This window comes from Balearica regulorum, chromosome 12, assembly GCF_011004875.1.
Source record: "Balearica regulorum gibbericeps isolate bBalReg1 chromosome 12, bBalReg1.pri, whole genome shotgun sequence".
Lineage (NCBI taxonomy): Eukaryota > Metazoa > Chordata > Aves > Gruiformes > Gruidae > Balearica > Balearica regulorum.
The window spans coordinates 22442794-22463119 of NC_046195.1; the positions used below are offsets into that span (position 1 = coordinate 22442794).

General features: G+C 59.8%; 1 protein-coding gene across 1 annotated transcript; it reads left to right on the forward strand.

Moving 5' to 3' along the window:
• The first annotated feature begins 7377 nt into the window (after nucleotides 1–7377).
• On the forward strand, nucleotides 7378–17370 carry NOX5 (NADPH oxidase 5). Its single transcript, XM_075764875.1, has 16 exons — nucleotides 7378–7499; nucleotides 8025–8175; nucleotides 9019–9229; nucleotides 10035–10269; nucleotides 10646–10799; nucleotides 11766–11941; nucleotides 12295–12477; nucleotides 13168–13300; nucleotides 13770–13912; nucleotides 14340–14471; nucleotides 15335–15379; nucleotides 15709–15833; nucleotides 16245–16329; nucleotides 16522–16621; nucleotides 16771–16937; nucleotides 17230–17370. The coding sequence occupies exons 1-16, from the start codon at nucleotides 7380–7382 to the stop codon at nucleotides 17359–17361; spliced, it is 2292 nt and encodes a 763-aa protein (XP_075620990.1). The 5' UTR covers nucleotides 7378–7379; the 3' UTR covers nucleotides 17362–17370.
• Nucleotides 17371–20326: the final 2956 nt, after the last annotated feature.

Here is a 20326-nt window from a genome sequence, read left to right on the forward strand (position 1 = left end):
TCATTTATTATTATTGATGTTGCTTGTTTGAAGTTAATAATTCATGAAAGATAATAATTCACTGAAACTTTGAGGCAGCAAAATAATGAATACTGAATACAGTACTCTGAACCACAGCGTTTTGTGCAAGTAATCAGTTCTCACTACGTTTATTAAACTCTCTAGCTTTTCTGCTGGATCTTTCTGCTTCACGAAAGCTGGAGAGGGGCTGGTGACAAGGGCAGGGAGTGACAGGCCAAGGGGAATGGCCTGAAGCTGCAGGAGGGGAGATGGAGATGGGATGTGAGGCAGAAATCCTTCCCCGTGAGGGTGCTGAGGCCCTGGCACAGGGTGCCCAGAGAAGCTGTGGCTGCCCCTGGCTCCCTGGCAGTGTTCAAGGCCAGGTTGGATGGGGCTTTGGGCAACCTGGGCTAGTGGAGGGTGTCCCTGCCCATGGCAGGGGGTGGGACTGGGTGGGCTGGGAGGTCCCTTCCAACCAAACCAGTCTGGGATTCTATAAATTACAAGTATTTTACTTACCAAGGGTAAGCAGGCAGTCTTGAGAAAGATTAGAACTCTTCAGGCAATTTTAAGCGCAGGATTTTGGAGGGTCTCATGCTTTCAGGACAGGTGCCTTATTTGCACGTGCTTGTATCAATATAGGCTAATAGACGTGTGTTTTGGTAAAGAGAGGTGTTTAACAAACCCACAGCACCCTCAGAACGTTGGAGTGCAGCTCTTCTGGCACAAGTTTGTGGACGTAACGCGCCGGGACTCGTGCCTGTTGGCAGTAGTAAATTGTTTGTAAGACTTTCTGCAAGACCCGAGGAAAGATTCCCTTCTGAGCTTGCACGGTTTGGATGCAACACGGAAACAACCTCCACGACATCAGCAAGCGTCACTGACACGTGCACGGGATGCGCACGTGGTGTGCTATCTCCTCTGTGGGAGTTTGAAATACGTACGGAACATGGGACGAGCGTCTGGTTCGCCAAGTCGGTGAATGGGGCTGTTGCATCAAACCCTGGGGCTGCGGCAGGGTCCTGACGGGACTGCGTCGCCCTGTCATACCCGATTTGAGCAGTGGGTGCTGAGTGCCCTTCCTCCCCAGGCTGAGGGCGGCCGAGATCAGTTTTTCTGGTTTCAAAACACTTTGTCTATTTTTTTCGGTAGCTTGATGCTTCAAAATACCCCAAATTCACCACAACCTGCCTTTGAGGAGCCACTTGCTCTCGTCTGCTTTTCAGGGTATTTAGGACCCACAAGCCACTTTCAAAGCAGTTGTGAACCAGCTAGGTAATTACGGAAATGTCACCACCAGATGCTCCTTAATGCTTCGCTTGAAATCCCTTATTTATTTGACGTGAAAAGCTTTCCCAGGGCTGATGTAGCTGAAGCCTTTAAAAGGACACGCATCTCCGTGGTCCAACCACTGCGACTGGAATCCACAGCTGGCTGAACAGTGCTGGATCTTTGAATAAACGGGGACGAAAGCTGTATCCAACGTCTGATTTACGGTGGGTTTAAGAATTCAGAATGTTAGAGTAGACCATTCTTCAAGGAAAGATTTTTTTTGGGGGGGGGGGGTTTGCCGCTTTTAATATAATTTAAACATCTTTGAGTTTTCTGCTTTGTAGAAACACTTGTGTAAAAGCTGAGCAGACTTCAGTATTTGTAGACATAAGCTGCATAATTTGTTAATGCAGACATCATTTCTGGCCTTAATGCAAATATTCTGATAGTTGGTAAATACAAAATCAGCTTGATTGGGTTTTTTTAAAAAAAGGAAATAAAATATTTTGAGGACAATTCTTTAGATTGATATATATTGGCCAGTTACAATTTTGTATTCATTGTGCTTAGAGTATTTAGATTATCCATTGTTATGATTACAGTTTGTGGAATCATGAAGTGATAAAGTATGTTTAACTTAGTTGTAAGAAAAGAAATGGAGCACAGCACCTAAGTCCTGATGCTTTTGTGCATATTTTTAACATGAGAGAAACATTAAATTGTACTGGCGGACAATTATTTAAATTTTATTTCCTCTGAAAATTTTTGATAGTAGTAAAAAAAAATTAATTCTCAGAATTACTCTCCATGTAAAAGATATTCATTTCTCAAATCTAATTCATAAATTTGTAAATGTTATTTCTCCCGTGTCTGTACGTATTTCCTCTTTGCTTGTCTTTACCTGAACCTGAGCACTGAGCGAACACGCCGATATTATTATCCCCGTTCTCCCTTCAAAAGTCGCCGCCAAAGCGGGGTTTGGTTAATACTGTGATCAAGCAGGTCCCGCTGCGTTAAGCCTGACATACTTTGGGGTATTTTCAGAGGATGACGTTTTTCAGGAGTGCAGGACACGGCCGCTCCCTCTCCGTTTGGGAACAGCAAGGTGCCGTCAGAACCCGTCAGAATTCTCCCAGAACGACCGACATCAAACGCCCTGAGGTCACAAACCAGATCCTGTAAAAAGATTGAGATTCCTGATAAATAATTTTATCTCGCTGCTGGTTTGGGGGCTTAAAAAGTCGTGCGAAGGGAGGGGACCCCGTTGCTCTGGATCCCAAGGGATCGGGAGTCGGGAGTTTCCGACGTGACGTGACTGCAGGTGCTGAAGTGTTGGGGAAATAGCAGGTGCCGAATGCCCCCGGGGCTGGGATGGCGCCGAATGCCCCCCGGGGCTGGGATGGCACCGAATGCCCCCCGGCGTTGGGATGGCACCGAATGCCCCCCGGGGCTGGGATGGCACCGAGTGCCCCCCGGGGCTGGGATGGCACCGAATGCCCCCCGGGCCTTGGGATGGCGCCGAATGCCCCCCGGCGTTGGGATGGCACCGAATGCCCCCCGGGGCTGGGATGGCACCGAATGCCCCCGGCGTTGGGATGGCACCGAATGCCCCCCGGCGTTGGGATGGCACCGAATGCCCCCCGGGCCTTGGGATGGCACCGAATGCCCCCCGGGCCTTGGGATGGCACCGAATGCCCCCCGGGCCTTGGGATGGCGCCGAATGCCCCCCGGCGTTGGGATGGCGCCGAATGCCCCCCGGGCCTTGGGATGGCGCCGAATGCCCCCCGGCGTTGGGATGGCGCCGAATGCCCCCCGGGCCTTGGGATGGCACCGAATGCCCCCCGGCGTTGGGATGGCACCGAATGCCCCCCGGGCCTTGGGATGGCGCCGAATGCCCCCCGGCGTTGGGATGGCGCCGAATGCCCCCCGGGCCTTGGGATGGCGCCGAATGCCCCCCGGGGCTGGGATGGCGCCGAATGCCCCCGGCGTTGGGATGGCGCCGACCGGCTCTGCTCTTCCTGCTGTGCTTAACCCACTGGGGCACAAAAGCCTCCGGGTTTGGGGGACGAGAGCTATCCGAATCAAAACGCACCAAAACTAAAGTTGCTGATAAATAAATTAAAGCCCTGGCTGATGGCTTGGCTGTCTTGAGGTCACCCAAAGCCCCGGGCTGGGTGAGTTTCTTCCTGGCGCAGAGACGCCGTTACCCGTGCCCCCTCCTCCCGCAGCGGGATGCCTCCTGCCCTCCCTCCCACCGAACGCGAGGTTTCCCGTCCTACCGCCTCTCGATTTTCAAGCTCCGTTAGCGGGGATGTTGCCTTTGAAGAAGTGACTCAGGAAGGCAGGGGCACATTTCAAAGTTGCTTCTTGCCTAAATTATTGCCCAGCAATATTACAGGGATGCAGCTCTTCTGTATTAATTACAGCCTCTTCGTTTACGCAGGCATGAGCCTTGCTCTGCTCCTGGGGCGTTAGCCGCTCCTCATCCTCGGGTGTTGTGCCCATTCCGAGACCATTGAGTGAGTTTGTACGTTTGATTTTGGTCTTGGCAGTTGAGGCACCCTCCTGTAAAATTTTACAGTTGTATAATTTGACTCTAGAAAGTAGTTTTAATTAGCAATTTAAATGCAAGCAGCTTGCATTGGGCTCCACTCTAGGTTTCCGTAGAACTGGGTGCTTGTCTTCGGTCTAGCTTGCAGGGCTTGGGTTACCTTCGTACATTCCAGCGCAGTGCAAAAATTCTGGGTTTGTGGTCGTCTTTGAAAGCCTGAGAGGGGAATCTCTGCAGGCGGAGAAAACAGAAGTGCTTTTCTTGAGAGATTGACCCCTCGGGCTTATTTTCATAAACTTATATGAGGAATTTAAGACAAGAACTGAAATAAAACCGACCTGTGCTGGTACACGCGCCAGCTCCAAGGGGAGTAAATAAGCCGGTATCCCCCTGTGCAATGTCGAATGTCTGAATATAATACTTTATGTTCTTTTTGTAACAGCCTGACCACGGTTTATTAAGTCATATTAGCAAATTTAAGGTCTCTTTTATTTTAGGTGTCTGCAGCGTGTTTGTATAGTGGAAGTACTCCGAGTATAAAGGGGGGCTTGTGTGTGTAAGATCCAGCCCATACTCAAAGATGATTTATGTTTTAGTTTCCCCTGTAAGCGGTTGCATGCCCTTGGATCGCCACAGTTTTAACGTGAATTTATCTGGATCGTGAATTGACGGTTTTAGTTCAGAATTTGTGCCTGGTTTCTGCTGGATGCCAGCAGGGAAAGCTGCAACTTCACGTAAAATACACACAGTTGAGAAGAAACGCTGCTGCACTGGGGAACGGGAGAATAACCCCCTCGAAACTGCGTTACGTTGCGGCGAAGCTCAGTAGCAGGCGGCGTCTACAGCACCTATTTCTGAGCCCTTAGTTGGATTAAAATAGTTATCCCTATCTTTGTGTGCTTTCTTAAAATCTGCTTACTGCAATACTGTTTCGGCATCTTTTCACATTAAAGCCTTGGCGCGGTTTGGGAAATAAGCCCCTGCGTGAGGAACGACTCCGTCGTGTCCCAGGAAGATGCTTTTTGTGTTTCCCGCTACTTTCCGTCACGATACCGAGCCCGGAGGGAAAAGGTGCTGCCTGCAGGGCAGTGCGTAGGGCTTCCTGTACGTTCCTGTAGGTTTTCCTCGGATGCTGCTGGCTTCTCCTCGTGTTTTGCGGTCGGTGTGTGGGGTGTACAGCACGGTGACGCCCGGTCGGTAAGGTGGGAGCAGGGAGGCCCTGGATGCTCCTGACATCGGGTCTTTGTGCAGCACGAGCCTTGGTCCCTGGGCAGTTCCCGTGGAGCCAGAGCGGGAGTTTTGAACAAACCTCACCGCGCCAGCCCGGAAAACTTTGAAATGAGTAAGTAGATAGAGCAAGGGAGTTTCCCAGCTGGGAAACTCTGCCGCTTAGCGTACAAAACGTCTCCCTGCTTCCTCGCTTGTTTACTGCCTGGAGCAGCCGTGACATCAGCCGGAGTAGTAAAGCAGGAATGGTTTACTACCTGGTTTCTGGTTCTGACATTCCCATGGCAACCTCCTCCCCAATTTAGTCACAGTTTAGTGCCGTACAAGTAGGATTTGTTCAAAAGGGAATAAAGGTTGCAGTATGAAAAAGACACTTCCCCGTGTGTTCCTGATGGCCGGTAAATAAGGGTTGAAGCGCCGGGTGAATACGAGCTCTTTATGGGGTTTGGCAGGGCGCACGCTTCCCAAGGTTAGACCGCTTAATGGCGCGAGAAATAGAAAATAAAGGAAATTAAAAGAATAACATACAACAGCTGTGATCAGCTACACATTAAGTATCAGGCGGCAACAGAAGAAGCGGGCTGCAGCTACAGCGCTGGTGACAACGCTGGGCGAGATTGTAAGACAGGAGAGATGATAAACTAAACCCGGAGTGAAGCAGGAGGGGGACAAGGAGGGACCTGGGACGGGAGCAGAACTTTGCGCCTTGTTTCCAGCTGTATTGCCCAAACGCGCTCCGTCGCTGCCTGTTCTCCCGGGGAGAGCACCGCGTCCTCCTGCCGAGACCCCCGTTGTGTGTCCCCCAGGAGCCATTTGAGGAGGACGGACGAAGGGGCTTGGGGCAATTCGGCTGGTTCAGCGTTGTAAAAAGGGCTCGTTGGCTGTGGCGTCTCTCTGTTGATTTTGCTCTTGGTTTCCCAAGATAATGAGAGCCGGCGGTAATTTTGGGCTCTGCCGGCGAACTGCTGACAGATCTGACAGAAGCATGGGGGGTGCGGAGGTCTGAAGGAGGTGGGGAGGGGGACGGAGCCGAGGAGAGGAGAGGGGAGGGCAGAGAGGGCCGAGTGCCTGCGGGGAGCAAAGTTTCCCATCTCCCCGCTCCATTTTTGTTTGCAAAAGGAAACCCCAGAGCATCTTGCTGCTGCCGCCCTCCTTTCATCCCGGCTCGACGGAGAAGCGGCACCTCCCTGTCGCTGGGAGCTGAAAGGGTCTGGGAACAGTTCAGTCTGCAAAACTGAGCTCTCAAAAGTGGGGGAATTCCTAGGATTAAGGTGTGGGCGTAACAAGAGGATGAGCCTCGCTGAGTGCGTGCCGTGAAACACGTCGGGACGCTGCTCACGCTGGGGTGATTAAAGGGGCCCAGGCAGCCCCGGGACTTGCACCTGATGTACCTGGTTAACCTGACGGACGGGCTCCAGAGGCTTGAGAGCAGGAGACGAGAGAGCAGGAGACAAAAGAGCAGGAGACTGCGCAGGACTGACGGGGAGCGGGGCAGGAAACCTTCCTTCCTCCGCAGCCCCGGTGGGCTGAGCCGTGGGCTCTGGCTCCAGGAGGGGATGGCAGCATGAGAACGGGTCACGGACAGAGGATGCTCTGCTCCTGCTGGCAGGTCGTGGTGGCCGTGTGAGCCCCACAGTCCTCCTGCAGCACAGGCAAGCTGCAGATTTTTATTTTTTTTTTTTTGGATGGGGTTATTTCTCCCTTTTGGCCATCCCTGATCAGCACAGGACTCGGCTGCACGGTCCCTGCGGGGATGTCGGCTCCTGCGAGGGCAAAGCAAGACCAGGGAGGTGCCAGATGCTTCACAGGGGCATCTCTCTTAGCACCTTGTGTGTCGGTGCTTGGTCATCCAGGTCCACGAAAGCAACCGAGAGTCACACACGGGGCGTGCGGGCACGGGGCGGCTCAAACAGCTGCATCTTGGGAGGAAAGGGCCAGAGGGAAGGCGTTACCCCTTATTAGTACTAACGGCACCTCCTGCACCTGCGCGGTGGTGACCAGTAGCGTGGCAGGTACCAACAGGACTCGGCAGCTCGTTTCTTCAGTGCATGGAAATTTGGGGTTGTGCGTGAGGCAGCTCCTCAGACGTGTATCATCACCGCAGCCGTCGTGGCTGCCCGGGTCCCGGCTCAGCCCAGGGCGGGCGGCGCGGCCGCTGTGGGACCCGGCGAGGGATGCCCCGTCCTGCCCCAGCGAGCCGGGCATGAGGCTGCGGGGGGTCTGTGGGTGGTGAAAGCATGGCAGGAACAGTAAAAAAGCAGATTTTGAAGGCTACAGGGGGTTCCCAGGGGCCCATCCTGCGCTGCACCCTCCCGCAGGTACCCGCACCATGAGTGTGGCCGAGGATGCCGAGTGGCTGCGGTGGGTGACGAAGCAGTTCGGGAGCATCGCGGGGGAGGACAAGGAAATCGACTTGGAGGAGTTCAAAACCGCTCTCCAAGTGAAGGAGGTGAGCGGTCCCACGGGGCCGGGGCGCAGGGTCCCTTCTCGGGGCGGCACCGGCAGCCCGACACCAAGCTGTGGTCTCTTATTGTACCTAGAGAAAATTAAGCTTAAAAATAGAATTCCTTGACATTGTGTGAGGGAGAGAAACCTAGCAGCACTCTGCAGCAAGCAGGAGTGGAAAACACGGATTAACCATCCGCAATGCATGGACATCCGCACGGATTGGACATCCACAGTCTGCCTTTGAACACGCTTGGCTATTCCCAGCGAATATTCCCAGCGAATATTCCCTCCCAGCCGCCTGCCGCCCCATCCAGCCCTGCGTCCCCAGGGCAGCCCCCTCCGTCTGCAGTGCCTGCAAAACAGCAGCCTCCGTTCCTCCCTCCCGTTTTTGGGCTGTCCCCGCGACTTTCAGCTTTTGCCGGGCAATTCCCATTGCCGGCAGTGAGAACTTTGTTTGTAGCATCAGGCTTCGGCCGGTGGAGAGCATCCCACCGCCGTGTGAGAGCGTTTGTCCCCCTCCCCGCAGTCCTTCTTCGCCGAGAGGTTCTTCGCGCTGTTCGACTCGGACGGGAGTGGGACCATTAGTTTGGAGGAGCTGCTGAAAGCCCTGAGCCTGCTCGTCCACGGGAACGAGACAGACAAGCTGAGATTCCTCTTCCAAGTTTACGACGTGGATGGTAAGATGATGAAAAATAGATTAATCTTTTTTTTCTTTTTTTTGAACCACGTTGGGATTTGTAAGGCAGCAGGGCTCTCCTCTGAGCATCCAAGTGCCGGCATCGCCGCTCGGCTTCGGTGCTGGTGTCACGTCCCCTCTCAGGTTGGGTGGTAGCGTAGGCTGGTCTTCACTGCTGGATCTTCGTTAAAGGTAAGGGTCTATCTGGCACCGTGCTGCTGCCTTTGTCCCGTCGTGAAGCATCAAAAATCCATCTGAGAGCCGGCAATTAAACCAGCCACACATCAGGATTTCCCGCGAAACCTTTCACTCCCGGCCGTGGAGAGGAGCAGTCTCCGCGCCACTCAAATGTCAACTCTTAATCCCGTTGATACTCGGGGATCCCACCACACCGTCGTCTTCCTCCATGGGCTGGGGAAGCTGGCGATAACAAAAGCAAAGCTCCTCTTTGAGCTGCTTTTCCTGTTCTGACCTGCTTGGGCATAAAACGCTGGCTGAGGAACTGAGCCGAGCCTCTTGCCCGTCTGGTTCGCTCTCACGCCTGGCTGCCCGAGGAGCGTGTCTGCGCGGCTTTGCTGGCACCGAGCTCCGCCAGCTGAGCGACAACGCGGCTGCTGCAGGTAAACTGCCGATTAGGTCACTTTTTTTGTTAAAAAAACCAGCTAATTTATAAGCAACGGGCACGGTCGTGCTCTGGCTGGGCACTGTTTCCTCCCAAAGAGGGAGGGAGGCAATTTCTGCAGTGAAGGAGCAAGATGAAGGTAGAACCGTGGGGCTGTCAGGGCGCTGCGGCCTATCGGGGTCCCTGCTCTGACCCGCCGCGGTGCCCGTTCGCCCCGCGCAGGCAGCGGCTCCATCGACCCGGACGAGCTGCGCGTGGTGCTGCGGTGGTGCCTGCGGGAGAGCGCGATAGCCCTGCCCGAGGAGCGGCTGGGAGACCTCACCCTGGCTCTCTTCGAGGCTGCCGACAAGGACCACAGCGGCTCCATCACCTTCGAGGAGCTCAGGGAGGAGCTGGAGAGTTTCCCAGAGGTCATGGAGAACCTGACCATCAGGTAGCTGCATCGGAGGGTCCTTGCGGCAGCCCCGCAGGGCTGCGGGTTCCCTTGTGAGCACCTTTTCCCTCCTGCATGGGGGAAAAAGCGTGGGATTTATGCTCGTGAGGCTCCCAGGGGATCCCAGACCACGAGGCCCTTGGCCAGCACCGGGAGCAACTCGGGTGCCTTCTGGTGCCAGGCTGGGTGCAGGGCCTGGATGCAGGGCTTGGGCTTGGATGGGTGCAGGGATGGTGTTGGGATAGATGCAGGGCTTGGATGCAGGGATGGGTGCTGGGATGGGTGCAGGGATGGTGTTGGGATAGGTGCAGAGCTTGGATGCAGGGATGGTGCTGGGATGGGTGAGGGATGGTGTTGGGATAGATGCAGAGCTTGGATGCAGGGATGGGTGCTGGGATGGGTGCAGGGATGGTGTTGGGATAGATGCAGGGCTTGGATGCAGGGATGGGTGCTGGGATGGGTGCAGGGATGGTGTTGGGATAGGTGCAGAGCTTGGATGCAGGGATGGTGCTGGGATGGGTGAGGGATGGTGTTGGGATAGATGCAGAGCTTGGATGCAGGGATGGGTGCTGGGATGGGTGCAGGGATGGTGTTGGGATAGATGCAGAGCTTGGATGCAGGGATGGTGCTGGGATGGGTGAGGGATGGATGCCGTGCTGGGTGCAGGGCTCGGATGCAGGGATGGCTGCAGGGATGATGCCACGTTGGGCGCACAGCTCAGATGCAGGAATGGGTGCCAGCCTGGGTGCGGGACTGCCCCAGCTTCCCCCTTTCTCCGGACGAAATCCGCTGCCTTTGCTCCCAGCGCAGCGAGCTGGCTGAAGCCCCCGCCGCCCGCGGAGAGGAGCTGCCGGCCGCGCTACCTGACCCGGGCGTACTGGCACAACCACCGCAGCAAGCTCGCCTTCCTGGGGGGCTACACTGGCCTCAACCTCCTGCTCTTCTCCCTGGCCGCCCTGCAGCACGCCGGCCTCGGCGGGTGGGTGGCGGTGGCCCGGGGCTGCGGGCAGTGCCTGAACTTCAACTGTGCCCTGCTCGCAGTGAGTGCCGGGTCCCAGGAGGGATGCTGAGCTCGCGGGGTGCGCGGGGTGATGGTCACCGGGGCTATTTACGGTCACGTTTACACTGGGACCTTATCCCGGTGCCAGGGGCTCTGCGGAGGGCGGTAATTGGAGCCTGTGGACTTTTGCAGCTGTGGGACCGGGCTGTCTCCTCTAAATAATTAAATGTAAATAACAGGTTAGGGAGGTTGTGACTCTTTGGGACAAGGGCGCTCCTGGCACCCTGCAGATGGCTCCTGGATTTCTGCCTCTGGGTGCTCTCCAGGCTGATACCTTGCATTAGCGGGGAGCTGGCTCTGGAGCCCCCCAACACCTCCGACTGCCCCCAACATCTCCGACTGCCCCTCTCCCGGAGGTGCTGATGCTGCGGAGGTGCCTGACCTGGCTGCGAGCTACCCCCATCGCCAAGGTTGTGCCGCTGGACCAGCACGTTGTTTTCCACCAGCTCGTGGGGTACGTGGTGCTGGCGCTGGCCGCCCTTCACACCGGCGCCCACGTCGCCAACTTCAGTAAGTAGGAGCTCCCGGGCGGGGGGGGCCCTTCGGCTGCCGGGGGTTTATCTCAGACGACACGCTGCGGTGGGTTCCCCCCTTCTGCTAAAGTGGCAAACGCCCCTGGGTGCAGGGGGCATCACCCACACTGCACCCAGGAAAAGCTGCAGGGGGGCGGACCGAGCCCCACGGGGGGGGGTGCTCATGTCCCGGGGGGGGGGTGCTCATGTCCCGGGGGGGTGCTCATGTCCCGGGGGGGGGTGCTCATGTCCCGGGGGGGTGCTCATGTCCCGGGGGGGGGTGCTCATGTCCCGGGGGGGGGTGCATGTGTCCCGGGGGGGGTTGCAGATGTCCCGCGGGGGTGGGATGCTCCTGTCCCAGAGAGGTTACAGATGGCCTAAGGAGGGGGGTGCATGTGTCCCGGGGGGGGGATGCACATTTCTGGGGGGTGCACATGTCCCAGGGAGGGCGATGCCAGGCATGGAGGGGGGGGTGCACATGCCCGAGGGGGGCTGAGAGGCTGCAGGCAGGGTGCAGGCAGGGTGCAGGCAGCTGGAGGGCGCGTTCGGTGCCGCACAGTCTGTGCACTGCCCGTTATCCCCCTCTAGCGGCTTCCAGCCGGGCAGCGAAGGGCTCCCGGTCTCCCCACGCAGCTCCCGAGTGGGGTCTGCGCCCCACGGCCCCCCTCACCCCATGGCGGGGTGCCGGGGCTGCACACTCCGCTCGGGGGCATCATCCTGCTTGCACTACCCACCCTCGTGCAAAATATCCCCCCGTGCAACGACGCTGAGCCCCAGAACGAGCTCTGGAAAGGAGGAACGCTGCGTTTTTCAAAATGTCCCAGCAACGCACTCGGGTGCTTCTTAGTTAAAAAAAAAAAATAAATAATTGGCAACAGTTCGGTGGGCGCAGCAGGAATCTGGGCGCGCAGCGGGTGGGTGCTGAGGGTGCCCCGCGCCCCATCCCGACCGTACGTGTGTCCAGGCCGGCTGGCGCGGCAGGATGGGCGCCATGCCCTCGCCGAGTACCTCCTGTCGGCACGGCCCGGCGTGGGGGGCCTGGGGGGCACGGCCTCGCAGACGGGGCTGGCGCTCCAGGGGCTGCTGGCCGCCATGCTCGCCTTCTCCAGCCCCTGCGTGCGACGGAGCGGACACTTCGAGGTGGGTCCCGCCGCGGCCCCGCGGGATTTGGGAAACCCCAGCGGTGCCCAAAGCTGCTCCGTCCCGGGGAGCGGGGGGACCGGGGTGAGGGTCCGGTGGGGGGGTGCCTATCCGGGGGCTGCCCCATGGGTGGGGGAGAGCTCTTGAGCTGGCGTGGGGCCCCCCCCGATACCTCCCCTGGGCACCCCCACACGCCTCAGATTTCCAGTTTTGGGGTTTCCGTGCTTTTCTGCGTCGTTTGGGCTGCCTTTGCCCGCTGGGACGCCCCGGCACAGCCGTGCCGCAAGGCACCGTTTGGTTCCACCATTGCCAGCCCGTGCTCAGCACCCCCCCGCCCCGCTCCCTGCCCGCAGGTCTTCTACTGGACCCACCTCTCCTACGTCTCCGTCTGGACCCTCCTCATCCTCCACGGCCCCCACTTCTGGAAGTGGTTTGCGGTTCCCGGCTGCCTCTTCGTGCTGGAGAAGGTGCTTGGCTTGGCCGGGCGACGTGCCGGGGGGCTGCGCATCGTGGAGGTCAACCTGCTCCCCTCCAAGGTCTGCACCCGCGGGGGTGTCCGCACCCCTTCCCACCCCCCCACCGGCCCCCTCCTCTTCTGAGAAGGGGGAATAAAGATGCTGCAGCTTGCAGAAATATCCCTTTAATATTTGCAAAGGCTTTTACAGTTTGGGGAAAAGCACTTTGCAGGTGACCGCGCTGGGTATTCGGCGGGAGAAGGGGGGGGCGCAGAGGGGGGTGTGCTGGAAGGGGGTGGGACAGGGCGCAATGAAGGGCTTATACGGAAAAGGCGCAGGTTTGGGTTGCTTTGGGCTGTGTTGGTGAGCGTTTGCAGCAAGAGATGAAAGCAATTTCTTCATTTTCAAGCCACTGTTTTTTTCATTTAGAATTTTTGCCTAGTTTTCAAGTAAAAAGAAATAAAATCTAAACTCACAGAACAACTCAGACAAAAGGAAAATTGCTTTCACTCTTAGTTTCTTAAAAAAAATTGTTGTTTGAGGCCAGCCCTAACTGAGGTTTTTGTTTGATAGCGCAGCCGGGCAGTGAACAGGAGAATAAACCTCTTTCTTAGGTCAAATCTGTAAGTCCATCTCGTTCTGGCCGCTGTTTAAAACGGGAGGCACAAACCCGGGTGCTCGTGGGCTGCAGAGGGACCACCCCAGCGGAGACCGACCAGCGCGACGTGCCTGCTGGATGCTCCCAGCTCTTCTGGTCTCCTTTTCCTCCAGGTGACTCACCTGGTGATCCAGAGACCGCAATTTTTCCACTACAAGCCTGGAGACTACGTCTACCTGAACGTCCCCGCCATCGCCACCTACGAGTGGCACCCCTTCACCATCAGCAGCGCTCCCGAGCAGCAAGGTGATCGCAGATCCTTCCTCGTGTTGCATCACCAGGATGTTTTGCATCGCTGGGATGTTGTTTTGCATCGCCGGGATGATGTTTTGCATCGTACGAGCCCCATCGGAGCGGCTGGATCCCCTCGGAGGGGCGTGCAAAGAGTGGTCCGTGCCCAGGAGCAGCGTGTGGTCAGGCACGCCTCCTCTCACCTACCTCCAGCTCTGCCCGTACATAAATGCCGCGTACGAACAGGCACGCGGGTTATTTCTAGCAAGGCGTGGGGACGATTGGCACCCGAATGCCCTGCCCGCCTCCACGGGTGCCCAAGGTTTGGGATTTGGGCTTCACCCAGCCCTTAGAGCAAACCCAGTCCCCTGGGCTGACGCGACGGACGTCGGTGGGGATTGCTGCCGGGTCCCCGGGGCCGTGCCAGGGCTGCAGGGCAGTTCCTTACGTAGGATGCCCAACGCTGCTCCCCTTCACCCCGCAGAGACCCTCTGGCTGCACATCAGGGCGCTGGGGCAGTGGACCAACAAGCTGTACGAATACTTCCAGCAGCCCGAACCACCCAGCCCGGAGCCGAAACCGCTCAGCAGGAGCCTGAGGGAGAAGAGATGCCGGCGCTGGGCGCAGGTTGGTGCGGATGGGGCTCAGCTTTCACCAAACACAAAGCTTAGACCTTACAATGCTGCTGGTCGGCGGATGTTTGCCGAGCTGAGGACCTCCCCCCCCCGCGTGCCTGTGGGTTTCTCGAGCCGATGTCCTCGTCCGGCACGTGTGGAGGGCTCTGCCAGAAGGTCTGTCCCCGTCAAGCTCCAAAAAAGCGAAGCGGTGAGGACAGGCGGGGGCCGGATGGTCTCTGCCGAGCGTCCCCCCCTGGGGTCCCCCCAGTTTTCAGCACCAGGCTGGGTGCTGGGGGGGGGTCTCTCGTGGCGCACGTCCCCTGCGCGGTGCTTGTGCAGCCTCGGAGGAATTCGCGTCCCGCCGTCCGACCCCGACGGAGGCAGCATCAGGTGCCCGTGAGCACGGCAGCCGCTGATGCCTTGGCCTTGGCTTCCAGGAAGGGCTCTGCAGCAGAGGCGGCTCCGAGGGGGCGGCCGTGGCCACCGGCGAGGACGGAGCCGTTCAGCTGACGTCGTACAAAGCCACCGGCGCTGCCACCCCAGGAGAGGAGGACCCTTCGGCGGGGGGGGTGAGCACCATCTCCCACCCTCGCCCGGCGCCGCCGAGACCCCCGTGCTCCCGGGGGGCAGAGGCAGAGCCCCCGGTGTCTGCGGGGAGGGGAGGGGGGGCTCCGCTCTCATCAACACAGCCGCGGCCAGAGGACCAGCCTGGAGACACGAGGGGAAGCGTCGCTTCCGTCCCAAGTGGGCCAAAGCTCGTTAAAAAACCTCTTTTTAAAAGAAACTTCTGGGATACAAATCGTGGCAACGCCAGGATGCTGAGAGCCACCGGTAGCGGCTTTTATCCTCCGACGTGACGAGCTCTCAGGATATTGATTCTGTCTGGGCTGGAGGAGCAGCCTTTGCAGATAACGAACTTACACGTGCTGGTTTTAATGAGTTTCTCTCCCCGTCGCCCTTATGCCCTTACCTGTCCCCCAGGGACGAGCAGTTCCTCGCGCCTGCTCCCACCGCCCGGGCCATCGCGGTTCTTGGAAACCTCTTATTCACCCCCCAACCTGCGTGGGGATTTGGACAATTGCTTTTTTAATCAGTACTCAGACCGACTGCGATCCAGGTAGCGTCATCAGGTGGCACGTTCCTGGCATTGGATGTTGGTGGGACGTCCCACCAGAAGCGCGGACGCTGTGCTGGGCTTGGCTCGAGCAGCGCCCTGGGTCTGACCAAGGGATGCAGCTGGAAGCGTGTACAGCCCGGATAAACCCAGCCCGGATAAACCCAGCCCGGATAAACCCAGCCCGGATAAACCCAGCCCAGTAAACCCAGCTGGAGAAAGAACACCCAAAAAGCAAACCCAAGGAACAAGTGGGTTTAATGGCAGTTGCTCAAGGGTGGGGAGGAGGAGAAGGTCACTGCTCTCTTCACCTTGCAGGTCTCCGCCGGGCCAGGCGAGACCCGTCGGCTCTGCAGCATCAAGGTGAGGGATGCCTCGGTCCTCCCCCGGCTCCGGTGAGCAGGGCTGCGCTCAGCATCCCCGGGGGGGACCCACGCGCGTGCCCCTGTGCACAGGGGGTCGCACCCGGGGCTGATGCAAACCCTGCGCTGCCGGAGGGCTTTGTGCTTCTGCCCACCCCATCCTCCTCTTCCTTTGCTCCCATAAAACTCCCACAGAAGACCCCAAATTCTCCCTGGGCGCCAGGAGCCTGCAGCGCACCTCGTGCACTAGCCCTGCTCCTGTTCGCAGCCTTAGGGTTGTTTTGGCACCCGGGGGCTGCTGGATCTCTCCCCATTTCTCGTCTCTCCTAGTGCTACATCGACGGCCCCTACGGGACCCCGACGCGGAGGATCTTCACCTCGGAGCACGCCGTGCTCATCGGCGCGGGCATCGGCATCACCCCCTTTGCCTCCATCCTGCAGAGCATCATGTACAGGTCGGTGCCGTAGCAGCAGCTCAGCAGACCCCCGGCAGACCCCCAGTACAAGCTCTGACGTGGTTTTGGGAGGCGCGAGACGTGACGTATGCCATGGCAGACCCGTCCTCCGACACCTCTCTCTGCGGGACGAGCACCATGGGGGAGCACCCATCGTGGCTGCTCCCCAATTCTTGGGCTTCAGAACACGTGGCCACCAGAGCCACAGCTGGGTCCTCCCTCGGTGCCAGGCTTCCCCCTGGGGACTGGATACTGCAGGGATCCCGCTGGCAGGAGGTTGCACCACGGGCGTGCACCAGAGGAATGGGTGCTCGGGGTCTCCCTGCAAAGCTCTGCTGGGGTCTGAGGGGGCTGGGCGGTGGGGCAGGCAGGGGCAGGCAGGGGCAGGCAGAGCTGCGTCTGCCCGTGCAGGTACCGCCAGCGAAAGCAGAGCTGCCCCAGCTGCCACTACTCGTGGTGCGAGGACCTGCGGGACGAGGAGATGACGCTCAGGAAGGTAGGAGCAGGCGGAGGGGGACGTGAGACCGAGGTTTGCCCCGGGCACAGGGGCAGGAGGGCTGCAGGCTCCCAGCGGCGGAGAGCCCCCGGGCATCCCTTCCCGGTCCGGGAGCTCTGGGGGGGTGGGTGGCAGGATTTGGCCCCTGTGCTGCCTGCCAGCTCCGAAGTGGAACCTGCCGTGTCCTTTCAGGTTGACTTCATCTGGATAAACCGGGACCAGAAGCACTTTGAGTGGTTCGTCAGCCTGCTAACCAAGCTGGAAATGGAGCAGGCTGAGCAGGAGCCGGGAGGTGAGCGGGAGGTAGGGGCTGGCCAGCACAGCCCCCCGCCCCGGCAGTGCCCAGCCCCGGGCTTGGCTTCGCCCCCCGTGCCCTGAGGGGGTCACGGTGCGGGGCTGGACCCCCCCCCGTCTGTAGCTGGGCTCCCCTCGAACCCCCAGGGCGGTTTTTGGAGATGCACATGTACATGACGTCGGCCCTCAGCAAGAACGACATGAAGGCCATCGGGCTGCAGATGGCCCTGGACCTGCTGGCCGCCAAGGAGCAGAAGGACTCGATCACGGGGCTGCGGACCAGGACCCAGCCCGGCCGCCCCGACTGGGCCAAGGTGAGGGCTGGCCCTGCCCCGCTGCCAAAATCATGCTCACGGGAAGGGAGCCATGTCCCCTGAACCTGCTCTTTGAGGGGCGCACCATGGGAGAGCCCCGATTCGGGTGAGAGGATGCACCGGGATATCCAGATCTGGGGAAGCTTCTCCCTCCTGCGGGAAAGCAAGTGCCGAGGGGGCTCGGGGAAGCCGAGTTGTGCCGGGCAGCGGCTGCCGAAGCAGGCAGGGATCCTGCCATCCCCGGGCTGGCTGCCCCCCCCCACCTCCTCTCCTCCTTTCGCCTGTGCCCTAGGTCTTTGGGAAGGTGGCGGAGGAGAAGAAAGGGAAAGTCCAGGTCTTCTTCTGCGGCTCGCCGGTGCTTGCCAAAGTCATCAGGGCGCACTGCGAGCACTTCGGCTTCCGCTTCTTCAAAGAAAACTTCTGACCAACAGCCCTTGCCTCCCTGCCTGCCCCCGCCAGCCCTGATGCGGGGTGATGGGCTCCAGCGGCCGGATCCTGCTGCGCCGCCCGTGTTGGCTCCGATCCGGGCTGGGGAGGGTGGGGTGCACGGTGAGCAAGGGACAGGGAGGGGAAGGGGCTGGGCCGGGCCACGGGGCTTTGGGGTGGAGGGGATGGGGTCTTGGAGCCATTTGGGGGGTCCTGGAGCATCCATACAGGGGTTCTGAGGGGGAAAGGACCAGTGTCCCTGAGCACTTCGGGATGGAGGGGACAGGGTCCTGCATCACCTTGCAGGGCTTTGGGATGGAGGGGACAGGGTGCTGGAACCCTTTGGGGTGGAAGAGATGAGGGGTGTCCCTGGGCGGGAGATGAGGGGTGTCCCTGGGTGGGAGATGAGGGGTGTCCCGGGGCGGGAGATGAGGGGTGTCCGGGGCGGGAGAAGAGGGGTGTCCCTGGGTGGGAGATGAGGGGTGTCCGGGGCGGGAGATGAGGGGTGTCCCGGGGCGGGAGATGAGGGGTGTCCCTGGGTGGGAGATGAGGGGTGTCCGGGGCGCGAGATGAGGGGTGTCCCGGGGCGGGAGATGAGGGGTGTCCCGGGGCACCCCGCAGCGCTCCGGGGTGGCGGGTCCCGGCGGAGCGGTGCCCACAGGAGGGCACTGCAGACTCGGCAACCGGGGCCGTGCCGGCCGCCCGGGGCTGGGGCTGCGCTGGCCTGGGCCCCCCCCGGCCCCCCCCCGGCCCCCCCCGACCCCCTGTCCGAGGCCAGAGCTGCCGCAGCCCCTGCCCGCCCGCTGCCCGCCCGCTGCCCGCCCCGGCCCCGCACCCCGGGGCACCCAGCAGCTCCGGCTGCTCCGTTCCGGAGAGCACCCAACGTTTTTCTGCAAAGGCAAATAATGTGGGAGCCCCCCCCCCCCGCCCCAGCCCCGGTTTGCAGCGCAGGAGGAGGTTTTGCCTCTTTTTACACCTGGAAAACAGGTATTTTGGAGGTGCCGAGGGGGCCCGGCACAGCCCACCCGCCTCGGGATGGCTGGTGGGATGGGGTCACTTCCAAAACACGGGCCCCCGGGGTGCGGGGATGCCCCCACGCGTGTGGCCAGCGGCACCGGCAGCAGCGGTGGCCCGTGGGGACCCATCAATGTTCAGAATAAACGCTCGTGTGAAGCTGATTTATCCGGCCTTTTATGGCCCGCCTGTGCGATACGCTGATGCTTTCGTGTAAAAAAAATAAAAAGGAAAGATTAACGTAGATGAGACACTCATCTAGTCCAGAGCCGGAGCAGCCGCCCTGCCATCCCGCAGAGCCCGTGCATCCCGGGCACGGCACCGCACAACGTGGGTGCTGAGGGACCCGCGTCCTGGGAAGGCCCCGAGCACCCGGCCGTGCCGCTGGGCAGGATCGCACCCCTCGGTGCGGTGGGAGCCCGCGGCGGAGGAAAGCCTGCGGTGCCCTGCGGTCCCTGGGCTACCTGCTGTGCAGAGTGGGTGCCGGCTGGCGTGGCTGGAGGGCCCCGAGAGCCCAGGGCATCCTGCCAGCCTGGCTGGGGTGGCCGTCGGCGTGCCCTGGGCACTGCGCAGGGCCTCGTCCTGCCCCGCGGCGCTCGCCCCGTCCGCGGCTTTGCTTCCCTCCTGCTCCCTCCCTCCTCCTTGCCGGGGCCATTTTGGCCGGGATTTGATGCTCGAACCCCGCTGCCTTCCAGAGCCGACCAGCGTCCTCCCCATCCCGGGTCATTGCATCCAGCGCTCCTTGTTCTGCCTGTGCGTTTGCCCGGGAGTACTTGGGCCCGCACCGAAAGGCCTTGTCCTCGCCACGGCAGCCGTAGGAAGGCATCCACGCAGCGGGAAGCCCGGGACGGTGCCCCTGTTTCCCTTACAACCCCAGCGAGCCCCTGCCGTGGCCCCTCCTGCACGAGGTGATGGGGTGGGCGAGCTGCAGGGGGGTGGGAGGGTCCGTGGGGGACACCGGGACCCCCTGTGCCGTGCTGTCAGCCCGCTCCACCGGCATCACCCCGGACCTGGGGGGATGCCGGCACAGGGACCGCTGCCTTTGTCACTGAGCCTAAATCAGCAGCTGGTTCGGGAGGCGGCGAGGAGCTGGGCTGCACGGTCGGCTCCAGCGATACGGTGAAATCTGGAGCCAGAGAGGAGAAACGGTTTGACGTGGGGCCGTGACATGAACTGTGTGCCTGAATCTGCTCCAGACAGCGTGATAGATGGGGCGGGTAACGATGCCCTCTGCGTGACGTCCAGGGCTGACGCGTGATGGATGGAGAGACAGCGGAGAGCTCTCAGGGCCCCGGGAACACGCAGAATGAGGTGAAGATCCCAAAGTCAAGTGTCAATTTTTCTTAACCCTGGCTGATGGGGGCTCCTTGCCTCCTCAGTTAGCGGCAGGACGGAAACGTAAAGCAGCTCACTGAACCCAGCTCCTCCAGCGGTGCCAGCGTGGGAGAGGGGCTCCCCCTTCCCCTCCATCCCACCGCATCCCTCCGATCACGTCTTCTCCAGCTTCAGCCCGCTCCGCCAAGAGCCTCCTCGGCTCTGCGCTCCCCATCGTGCCTCCGTGTCCCTTCCAAGCTTCATCCGAGGAAACTAAACCCGCTCAGGGTCTTTGCTAGAGACCCACGCTGTGAAACGGAGCCTGGATGTGACCCCGAACCCGTGGGCTGATCCTCTGGGGCACGGACCAGGGCGCCCGTTTACCGGCATCGCCGCAACGGCAGCCCATGCGCCGTAATTAAGGGGACTGTTTCGATCGGGGGATGATGTAAAATCCTGCTTGCAACGGCCAAGGGAAAAGCAGGACAACTGCGGCCTCCCGGGGCTCGCAGAGAAATAAATACACCCCCCTCTGCACACGGAGTTACGGTATTTTAGGGATATCTTTCAGCTAGGCTGCGGGATTGACCCCGTTCATGTGCACACATTCATGCTTTCACATCCCCAAAGATGCC